We start from the raw sequence: 12,123 nt of genomic DNA, 5'->3' as shown, positions 1-12,123 counted from the left end.
GAGCCAAATTAAAGTTTGGTTTTTGCAGTTATTCTCAATTAACAATCAAGAAAAAAATTTATTCATTAATTCTGAATGATGACCCTCGCAGGTGCTGTTACCCAAACCCTTCATCAGAATTTTGGCTCAATGTTTAGAGAGCCAATTGGAGAGCGCCAAATCGTTGGCATGCTGTAACAGGATGGGGAGAGCTGCCAGATGTTCCCCAGATGGTTATGTTATGGCGACCAATCACTGCTGATGTTCATGAGTACATCTTATCTGAGCAACAGGGTTCGTGCTCTGTCCAGGTCTAAGTACAATAAAATCATGAGAGAGCAAATAACATTTTGGCACTAAGTTGATGTCAGAGTAATCCAAGACGTCACTGGCTCACTGCTGGACATTCCTGGCAGCAGGAAAACAAAAACAGATGCAGCCTAAACCTCTAATCGGCTTACACTGGCTCACTGACAGGTGACTGGCACCTCAAATGGGTCACAGGTAAACACAGCGCACAATAAAGGAGGACATGTTGGAAATCAATGTGAAACCAAAGCAGCACTTCACACATTTGTGTTAACAGAAGCCAGATTACAGAATGATGAACTCAAGATGCTGATCTGCACTTTACAAGCTCAGTTCCTCACAGCTGAAAACAGGCCAAACATATTTATTACACTTCAGACTTATCCAGCATACTACCTCCACTAAAAGTACATATATTCATTCCACTGGAACGTTTATTATAGTAAAGTAAAAGTAATGTTTTAGGAAAAGTCCAGCTGTGTGCAACTGCAGCTGATCTGTTTCTGGCCTATCCTTCTGAACCACTGCCGAACGCTGACAGGTCCTGGTGACAACAACACTCTTCAGTGTGGAAGTTTTTACTGACAGAGGAGACTTGAAGCTAGCCGCTTTTAGCTTCAGTAAGGTGTTTAATCTGAAGTCAGAGATAGAAGAAGCTGTTTCCCAAACCTTTAACCCTAAGCCAGGATTCTGACAGAACACTGAAACCCACCAAGGGTTAGGAGTTAGATCTGAGTCCCCTTTCAATCTGCTGCTGGAGGTTGGTATTGGTATTTGCTCTCTGCAGAGGATGATCCTGTCAGTCCCACCAAGTTAAACAAGCGGCATGCTTGCAGGGTTTTCACGCGAACATGAGGAAGTATTGACAGTGTGTGTGGCTGAAACATCAGTGCTGATTTCTACTGACGTTTACAACAGGACTAGATGGAGCATGTTGGAAAACATGGGTGCAACATGTCATTTACACTAACATGTATGCACTGCAGTAAATAAATCTAACAGCACACAGAAAGCATATAGTGCTTTATTAAACATACCGTTCTTAAATCCTTTGAAATACATACAAAAAGTATGTATACAAAAAGGGAATATCAGTATGGCAATAATCTTGTTATAAAATAATGTTATTCCACATTAGCGTAAGAATTTACAGGAATATTTACATTTAATTGGTGTTTTTCTGTCGAATATTTACTTGACTTTTTAAGGAAAAACTGAATTACTCAAAATTATATCTGGTTCATTTCTTTGAAACTTTGCTTCATTTTTGCTAATCTAAATCTTAAGATAATATTTTCAATTTAGGCACTAAATCCTTAGTAAAAAGCTGTGTACATTGTACTGTTTCTACAATGATGGATCTACAATAAAAATGTACACATTGTTACACTTGTTAATGTTATTTTTAGTACGCAAACAAAAACAGGAGTAAATATCTGTTTGATTTAAGTGTCTTAATTCACTCTACTGTTTCATTTTTGATATAAACTTTTATTTATGACAAAAGCTGAATTCTAAGTAGTTTCACCTATTATTCAGACAAGATTGATGCCTTTTCTTTGACCATAGACATGAAAATGATACATAAGGCCTTGCAGTACAGTCCTGGAAAAGTCAAATGTGTCACATGTTAAAGCTTTAATATTAAACAGGTAAAAAGTGAATTTGCAGCCTAAGTGAAGCTTATGTCCTTTTAAACAGATTTTTCTGTGCCTGACTCTATGTTAAACACATGAAGCTAGCTTCAAGTCTTCCTCTGACAGTAAAAACCTCCACATTGAAGGCTGTTGTTGTCAGCAGGACCCATCAGGGCTTAGGTAGGGTTTCGATTTTAGAGTTGCTGACCGGCCTATCACCAGTCAGAACCAATCAAGCAGAAAACTGTCTGGTTCTGTCCAGCAGATTAGATCTCTATTTAAATCTTACCCAAAGATTTATTATGTGTGTGTTTAAATGGACACTATAATAATTCTGACTGTGAAAAGCTTGAAAGTTGTGTTGACTGGGATAAAACTAGACGGATTTTGGGTTTTCCTATTTGTAGTGAACAAGCTTCATTCAGCTTCTCTTTAATTGAACTATAAGATAATAATAAGTGTGTATGCTGGTATTTCCTGACATTGATACTGCTGCTGACATTCCACTGCTTAATGATTTCCTGCTGTAGATGTTTTGGAATAAAAGGATTGCCTCCTGTTTCCCTCCAGGTTGTGCTGGGAATTGAAGAGCAGCATGGAAACTTCACCTCCAACAGCCATCGACAAGGAGTGCAAAAGTTCTGGTATAGATGGGAGCAGCTTCTCAGAACTCCCTAAAAAGCCGTCGCCAGCCACCCTGACCAGAGGTACAAACATTCATTTGGAAAACTTGTTTACAGAACCGGGATTATATTTCACTGTTTTAGCCAGATGTTCCTGTTTGTGGGTGATGTGTGGTTTGAGGGACTGGAACATTAAGTGTAGCATAATAGGAAGCCGGGTGGCTCATGAAAAGAGTCTGACCCGGAGACGGAGCCGACATGTCAAAGAATCTGTGATGAAAAAATGTTGTAATGAGGGCGAAAGACCTTGTTCTCACATCCCAAGTGTAAATTTCATGAATTACTTAAAACTGCTTGGCATAGCAGTGGACAGCGTGGTGCAGGAGAAAGGCAGAGGCGGGGTGGGGAGTGTCTTTGAAATGCTAACAAGATGCCGTATGACAGTGTAGCTTTATTTGTGCCTAATGATGGACTTGGTGGCCTGCCACCAGAGGAGCATTAATTGTTTAGGGATGTTTGAGGAGAAACTGGGCCGGTCCAGATGCTGGCACCTCCACAAAAGCAACCACAAGTTCTTCAAATAAGAGAAGAAAATATTGAGATAGCCATGACATGAATTATTGATCCTGTTATGACCACGGTGTGCCATGTAGGCTGCCCAGCTTGAATTTTTATAACCTTGCTGAAGAAAAAAACAGTTCGACACGCATCAGGGGCAAGGAAACACAGGCGTTAAAGATCCCCTCCATGAAAGATGAGAGTTCATGTACTCATTAAAGTGATGAAAACTCTTCATAACGAGGTTGGAGGATCTTGTCGGGGTCTCGGAGGTACCGGTGTTATAAATATCTAACACCTTCAGGAGCATTGGGCTGGGAGGCGTTGAATGAAGCCCCTCAGGAAAGACAAGCTGGCAAAGAGTGAGGGTCCACCGCAGGAGAGTTTATTGAAGGACCTGGTGACCTGCCATCACAAAGATCACTGCGTCTCACTGTCTAGTGGGACATTAGATCATCTTAATGTTCTGATTTTACATTTTCAGTCGTTCTTTCTGTTCTTGTTCTTGAACAAGGAGCAAATGTCAATGAATCTAATGGCTTTGTGAGATCCATTGAAGTGCTTTCCTAATAATAATGGAAGAGAAATTTATTCCAGGCTGGATGATTTGGATCAAGTTTCAACCCGATCCAAACTGGAAATGGAAAACTTCGTATTTGTGCAGGTGAATACTTGAAATCATGTGATTGTTTGGGGTACCTATTTCCAGTGGTGAGTGGTGGAGAACACCCTGGAAAGTTGTCAGTCCATCACAGTCATGTTAACTGGTGTTGCTATAAAGATCTTAACCTCACCATGCGGGGAGCACTTTGTAAAATAGGTAGAAGATTAGAAGATGGAGTGCGCTGATCAGTTTCAGAGACCTTTAGGGTGCACCATTAACCAAGCTGTTTATTCTTCCTAAATGAGACAAATATCATTTGGTGCCAGCACTTATACAGAGAATTATTTCAGACTACAGGCAAATAACGCTACATTCTGTCTGTGTGCACATTATACTGTAAAAGATTAAGATTTCACCTTGTGATTTGAGGCTGCATCAGGGTATACCGATTCCTTAATACAGGAACATCCTGAGGAGATGCTAATCTGGATTTAAGTAGCTTGTCTGTTTTAAAAGGAGCTCAGTTTGCTCAGGTTTCACTGGGACATGCCTGATCCTGCTGAATCAGTTTGTCTCTGAGTGGGAACATGATGGAAGTGAGTCTGGTTCCTTAGTCAAATCAGTCTGAGGGAAAGTTCTGGCAGGAAGCAGGGATGGTGGAGGGAGGTTGTGTTTGGTTGGAAATGAGCACCCCTATTCTGTGTGAAGACGGCATCTGTCTCGCTGTGTCTCAGCATGTTTCCACAGACCAAACTGGTGCAACCTGACTCTCAGGAAGTGGGAGTTACAAGTCCTGGTGCAAGCTTTTCCATGTGGTAAGATGAAAATAGAGGGAAGTATTCACACCTCTTGAACCTTTTCACATTTTTTGTGACAGATCAACAAAATGTGGTGAAATGATACATCTTTACAAGGTTGTCATGAATAAAATTTGAAGTGTAAACCATACATCGTATCTCTGGCTGTATGTTCAGGGTGGTTCTCCTGCTGGAAGCTGAACCTCCACCTCTTCATGATGCTGGTTGTTCTTTACTGGTCTCTATAGCACATCTAAGGCCAGAAACAGAACAGCTGCAGTCAGACTCTGATTCAGTTTCACACAGCCTTCTGATAAGGTGACATCTGAAAGCAAGTGGTTGCAGGGAATTTTATTTAGAGGTGTCAGAGTAAAGGAGGCTGAACAAAATACTTTTGTGATTTTTATTAGTAAAAAAAGAAACAAAAAACATTTTGCATCTATTCAGCTGTATTTAGCTCTGCTGGTCTTTCAATAAAATCCCAGTAAAACAAATTGAAGTTTGTGGTTGAAAATGGGACAAAATATGGAAAATGTCAAAGGTGTGTGTACTTTGATTGGAGCAAACAATTATTGACAGACAACAATGACAGAATGGAGGAGGGCGAACTTTGGGAGATGTAGACATGCTACCAAAGCAGAGAGATTGTGAGATCGTTTGTGAAGCACATTCTGTACTCTATAGTTCTATGCTCTTGCTTACTAAGTTTTATTTTCCTTTAACTCAAAAACAAAACAACGAACTTAGCTGGGAAAAAAACAGTTTAATGATTACTATGATATGCTATTAGTGTAATAACAAAAAATAAAATTAGCAGTAAAACTGTTTTTAGTGATCGCATAAAAAATCACAGAAATCAGTGAAATTACCAAAGAGAACCAAATGTTACTTGTACCTGAACTTTGGACTTTAGAACTGGACTAGACAGAAACTGGCCACCCCCAGGATGCAATCATTTTCTCTGGATGCATAAAACAAACTGGTTCCAGTAGGTTTTCCTCCACATTTCACAAGAATCCATGGAATAAAAAAAAGTATTTCTGTCCCAAGCAATGAGTGAGAATCGGCTCTATCAGGTGTCATCTACTGTAAGACTCTCTAACAGCAGCTCAACAAAGCCTTTTCCTGACACTGGAGTAGCAACAAGCTTACAGGAAAGCTTATTGACCAAGGCCCAATATTGTTTATTTTCCTGACAGACTATCCAGCAACATATCAGGAACTCACTGCTGCACTTCAACAATAACTTCCAGAGAGGGAGACAATGATAGTCTTTCTGACCCGGAGTGACTTCCAGCTCCAGACATGTCAAAATTTCATCATCTGCTTTCACCTTCAGATCCATTCCCCATAGCTCCACTGTGGGACTCAACTGGGTCCTAGACATGTTTTCCTTACGTTAGAAAATACATGAAAGCAGACATCTACAGACTGACCTTCTGTCACCTTTGAGGAAAAATGAATGCTTCAAAAAAAAATTACAACAGAGTTTGCACAAAAACATGAACAACACCTCACAATTCATAGTTCTTACAAGTGTTGTAGTCAAGAAAATCTGAGACCGGGTCAAAACCAAGACAAGAGTATAAAGGCCAAGTCTTTGAGGGAAGTGGAACGGAGTCCAAGACTACAACCAAAGCAACATGAGACCATTTTCAAGACCATTGCTGTGATTAGAATAATGAGTTGCCACACAAATTGAAGAAAATCTGCCTTTGGCAGCTAATTGTCAGGCTGACCTGTAACAGCCATCTGGTCTACCTGCTTGTACCAGTTGTACTGGTTCATCAAAGGGTTTTCAGTAAGGTTAATTAAACCTTTTAACATCTCTTCTACCAACACTATATTACATCTTCAAAGTTCACGTCTGTCATTTCATGTGCAGAGGTAGCAACCTGGAAACAGGGATGCAACAATTTAGGCATTTTGTTTGATGATCATTGTAATTTAGTTGTATACTAGTGTTGAGAGTTAGCAACACAAACACACCACCCATCCAGCATTTAAACCCATAAAGAACATTCTGTAATACTGTGTACTCCAACGAGCTTTAAAATTCGATGTTTAAAATTTAGAGGGCCTGCTCTTATTGTGAAGGTCTGAAGAAAGTTGTGGCTGCACACCATTTTGACATCTGGCGAGACAATCACTCTGTCCACTGAGCGTGAGTTGCTCTCCAGTTCTAAGTGTGCATCAGCTAGGTTGTTCCCCAGCTGACTGTGAAGGAGTGGACCCTGTCTCAACTTTTAGCTGCTCTCCAGAGCGCAAGGGGACCCTAGACTATATGTCACCTGTTTAATAGTAGGCTGGTACCACCTTAAACAGTTATGATGCAACATCTTCTGTTCACTCCAGTTAAGGTTTGGCCCAGCTGAAGGTGATCAGGGTCTGTTTTACTGATGAGTGTGAAAAGTGGGTTACAGTAGTCCAGATGAGAGGAGTCTGCTAATGGAGCTGGTGGATCAACTAAACTGGAGCTGTTTCTAATCTTTGTTATGGAAAGACAAAATTTTAATGGAAATGATTTTGAACACGTGGTGTCAGTGGCAAACACAGCCAGCATCTCTATGTGTGACAACAGCCTCTGTGTGGCTGTCTTAAATGCAGCCACCAAACCTAGCCCCATCCTGCATAACAGATCACCTTCTCTGTGATCTGTTCATCATTCGTCTTAACAAAAGTCTGGCTTACAAAGTCATATGACCTGTTAAAGCGACAGACTGTATGCAGTGCAGACATGCCTCTGCAGAAACCTCTCTCCACCAACTTTTCTGCTTCTTCTTTCCAGGATTAAATTGCTGGACTGTTCAGCAGAAACAGACTTATAGTAAAACCCAAAACTTAAAAGAAGATATGAACAAACATCCGAATATGTAACTAAATGTACTTTAGGACCTAGTCTTTAAAGGTCCGTTCAAGACCTATTAAGATTCTGTAGGTTCCCTGGACCTAGCTGCCGATGGAGATGCTTTGGTCTGCTGTGGTGAAGAAGCCCTCAGTTTACCGGTTCGTTTAAGTCCCAACCCTGACTTATGGCCCTGAGATATTGATCATGACGAGAAGAACCACATCCTGGACACAAACTACTAAAATGAGCTTCCTCTGTAGGTTAGCTGGGCTCTGCCTTAGAGATGGGGGGAGAAGCTCCATCATCTGGTGAAGCTCAGTGTAAGCTAAGGTGATTGATCTGATCAAACTTTTTCCAGGCTCCTCTCTCTGCGATCTGATCTCAGATCACCAGAAGACAATAGAAACCATGAACTGATGAAACTAACATTCACATTCCTCCCCTCAGGACCAGTGTTGTTGGGCCTCCAGAGAGTTTTTATCCAAAATATCTTAAAGCTTCAACTGAAATTCTGCAACTGGATTCAAAGTGAAGTTGGTTCTTCCACAACAAGAATAGATTCACCTAAAGGCCTCTCCTTACCTCTAACAGAGTGTCACCATGGAGATCCAAATCATAGCCTCTAAGTATTACTTTGAATAAGGATTTTTATTGGCCAAAAATCCAAGAGACTGATTAGCTTCTCTACAAGGGTCTCCACAGTCTCCAGTTAACTCGGTTTTTAAGATTGGAGCCTAAATCATTTCCGGTGCGTCATAAATTTGGTTCCTTTCTACATCATCTTTCCTCACAGCTTTCGTCATACCATGTCTTTCTGATCCAGTGTTTTACTTTATGACATCAGTCTGTCCAGACTGGGATTAAAACTGAGGGTTGTACAGTTTTTACACAGCTCTGGTCTTAAATGCCAAGAAGAGGTTCGAAGATCGTGTATGACTTTATTCTGAGAATTTATGGCTGTTGGGAGGAGTTTCAGCTTAACAAACGTCATGTGCATGTAACCTGTAACATTTGATGTAAAAGTTATACAATATTACCGTGGACTTCAGCTCAGCCTTCAACACCATCAACCCAGACATCCTCCACCAGAAGCTCATCCAGCTCAACGTCCCAGCCTCCACCTGTCAGTGGATCAACAGCTTCCTGAAGGACCGACAGCAGCAGGTGAGACTGGAGAGCATCTTCTCCTGCCCAAGAACCATCAGCACCGGCGCCCCCCAGGGGTGTGTTCTCTCCCCACTCCTCTTCTCCCTCTACTCTAATGACTGGACCTCAGCTGACCCGTCTGTGAAACTCCTGAAGTTTGCAGATGAGACAGTGATGAGTCTGCATACAGAAAGGAGATGGATCGGCTAGTCCACTGGTGTGGTTAGAACCACCAGTATGTCCTGTCTTCATCCATCTCAGTGGGGTTTGGATCATCCACCAAACAGGACAGGTCCAGACTGCAACCAACAATCAGATCTGCAGAGAGAATCATCAGGGCTGACCTTCCATCCATCTAGGACTTATACAGGTCAAGGGTCAGGAAAAAGGCAGCTAAGATCTCACACCCTGCACACAAACTGTTTAGTCTTCTACCTTCAGGTGGCGCTACAGAGCGCTGTCTGCTAAAACCAGCCGCCACAGAGACAGGCTGTTTCTCTGATGGACACCATGAACACCTCACAGCCTGAGTAGTCAGCTCCTCTGCTGGAACTAAATTAGCATATTTGCTCCGTCACAACCAGCCAGGCGGGCTCATATTAAACGTGGTGCAGCTGCGGTGCGGTCGTGCTGAGCCCGGCTTGAATAAATGGTAGTACGTACACATACACGTCCTCTAAACCTTTTATTTTTATACTTGATGTCTGGACGCTTTGACCGTCTGAAACCCGGTCAAATTCCATGTTTGTGCGCACTACCTTGGCCAGTAAAGCTGGTTCTGATTCTGATAATGACTTAAACTTGAAGTTGCATTCAGTTTAGAGGAGATTTGACTGTACTGAGGTTCCAGTCCTCACCTCCTGGATGGAGTTGAGGCCTGCCCTGCTTTCTTCAGGTTTCTGGCACGTTCTGTGGTTTAAAGATGTAAATTTGACTTAAACGAGAGAACATTTGACCTTTCTCTTGCAAGTCAAAGTCTGCGGAGTTACAGCAGCAGTGCGGCAGCCTTGGGCAGCTTCTGTAAATTGAAAATCTCGTTGTACCAGAGGTGTCTTGGTGCATGAATCACAACATGTTGCACTTTTCTGAATATAGGCAGTTGGAGAGGAGCTGAAGGCATTATATGGAGGATCATCAACCAGCTTTCTCTTTCTAGCCCAGGTTTCTTCTCCAGCTCTTCTCTTTTCTTTTTGCGTTTCCTCTTCTCTTCAACAGAAACATGTAAGTAACTTTCTTTTTATCCCATATTTGGGAATGAGCTCCCTTTATTTGTTATCAGGGAAGCTGAAAATGAAGCAAAATAAACGTCTGAGGAGTTCTGACATGCTCAACCAGAAATGTGTTTCAGTTGTAAACAGGAACACGGCAGGTTCTTTTGGCCGACTGGGTCCAGAGGCAGACCGTTGATTTCAACAGCTCCAGGACGACAACGTAGAAGAGATCATCCTAAGGTTCATGTGTGGTTGTCATGGTCGCATGGAAAAAGCCTAACTAAAATCCGCCATATGGAAAACTGATTTGTAACATCATTCATCATCCAGCTGCAGGAACTATGCAGAAGTAAGGAGAGCAGTTCTGGAACAGCTGGTAGCAGTGGATGATTCAGTGGTTTTCCTGGCTGTGATCGATAGGGATTTCTGCTTCTGCTATAAAATCTATTTATTTCTACAGGAAGACAGGGATTTTAATGTGAAATTCTTCCAAAGCAGTTATCCACCTGGGAAAGCAAGCCAGTTTGGTGCATCCACAGGCAACCTGATCCCATCCTGAACTGGGTCACAGTTTAAAAATGTGTTGTTTTTTACATACCAAAAAAGGCTGTCTACTTTAGGCTTGAAGAAAACTGTGGGTCAGCGTTTGGTTTCAAAAAAGTCATGAAAAAGTTGTTTCATGCAGATTAATGTAACAATGACACACAGTAACGTTAAGGGCACAGCTGGAGGCGGTGGCTTTCAGGCTGCTTGAAAGCAGCCGTCCAGTCAGTGGTCTACAAACGAAGAGTTTGTGTGTGTGTGTGTGTGTGTGTGTGTGTGTTTTGTTTGCCAGGTGATTTCCCCAGCAGTGCTAGCTACCCCTGTAAATTCTTGGCTCAAGCTTCAAAGTAAACAGACCCGTCCCCGACGGCAGCAGATACAGACATGTCTGCAGCAGATACAGATCAGACACGCTTGGAGCTGACGACCCGTTTATTTTACAACCACAAGCATCAGTTCATTAGAGTCACATGGAGGGAACCTGACCAACGTTCGACTAAAACCTGCAACAGCTTTATATTTGGGCTCTAATACCTGTATTTTCATATAATCAGCAAAGCATGTGACTTATTTCCAAGATAGGAAAGATGAATTGAATTTACATCCAATAATATCCAGTCTAAATTGCTTTAAATGTGTCCAATTCAAGCGACTTTTATCCACATATTTAAGAAATTACACAGAATCAAGTTTATACAAACCGGGTAGAAACAGATGTAAACAGGCCAAGTAGCAAAAAATATTATAGTTATCCAGGTCCTTTATGTTAGTAAGAAGAATTATTATAAATATGGTAAAAACTAAATATTAATTAGGTCACAATCGTTACAAGCCTTCTTTGGTGATAGAAATGTAACAATATAATAACCTGGTGATAAAAAGGGTTCTATTGGTCCACTATTTTCCTGAGAAAACTGATAAATGAAAAGAAGAAAAGTGGTAACTTAATAACACTGATGCACCGATCAACGATTTTGGTGGAGATTTTTGACTTTTAAACAGCTCTGAGCTGCTGATTTCAGCTGATTTTGATTTCTCTTTAAGAAAAATCTAAGTTTTGTTCTACTTTCTAAATAAATTCAAATTTGAGCAGTTAAACATTTATAGTAAAATAAAATCAATTCTGTAAACTAAAAACCTACGGAAGGATAGTATAACATAACACCCACAGTCATATTTAATAAATTAGAATGTGTGTTACAATGAGGAAAAATAACAACTTTTAAGCCGGTATAAAACATATCTTTCAAAAAGTCCACATTTCTGTATCAAAAAGGTTTTTTTTCATTGGTCTTATACAATATTCTGATCCTAAATGTTGTGTTTCCATTGGCTGGAAGCAGAAAATCATCATAATTAACAGAAATAAAGGCTTTAAAACACCAGTTTGTGTGCAGTTAATCTTAACTTAATGAGCTAAGTTACTAAAATGAACGTTTCAACAATATTCTATTTATTGAATGGGTCTGTACAGTAGTAAAACTGAACCTGTGATATCGGTTCAATATTTCAACAAGAACAGCAGCCATTAATGATAAGGTAATACAGACAGATATCTAACCTGTTTGGGTTGGAAACGGGTCAAAACCAGGTGGTTTCATATTTCTGCACTATAGAGTTATAATTACACTGGATCACCTGAAAGTTACAGATTAATTTCCAAAACATGAATTGCTTTAAAACGGACTAGACCCAACAATGTCTCAAATTCAGAGCAATAAAGAAAGCACAATTGTTTTTGTATAGTAGTAACTTGTTGGGACTGACTTGGTTGTATTCATGGGCCTAAGAAAACCCTGGATTTTTCTGTTTCCCTGCTGTTTGAGCTGGAGACGGGAGAAACAAGCATCCTAGAATGAAAGCGACTC

At 40.9% G+C, this 12,123-nt stretch overlaps 1 protein-coding gene across 1 annotated transcript in view; it reads left to right on the top strand.

The window, feature by feature from the left end:
• Nucleotides 1-12,123, top strand: part of gli2a (GLI family zinc finger 2a) — a 141,078-nt gene that overhangs the window by 35,604 nt on the left and 93,351 nt on the right. Inside the window, exon 2 of the mRNA XM_047370959.1 lies at nt 2,496-2,632. Coding sequence (XP_047226915.1) covers nt 2,521-2,632 — 112 coding nt within the window. The 5' untranslated portion in view covers nt 2,496-2,520. The remainder of the gene's footprint in view (nt 1-2,495; nt 2,633-12,123) is intronic.

Source organism: Girardinichthys multiradiatus, chromosome 7 (assembly GCF_021462225.1).
Source record: "Girardinichthys multiradiatus isolate DD_20200921_A chromosome 7, DD_fGirMul_XY1, whole genome shotgun sequence".
Taxonomy (NCBI): Eukaryota; Metazoa; Chordata; class Actinopteri; order Cyprinodontiformes; family Goodeidae; genus Girardinichthys; species Girardinichthys multiradiatus.
The sequence above is the reverse complement of the archived record's forward strand: the minus strand, read 5'-3'. Positions and strand labels throughout refer to the sequence as shown.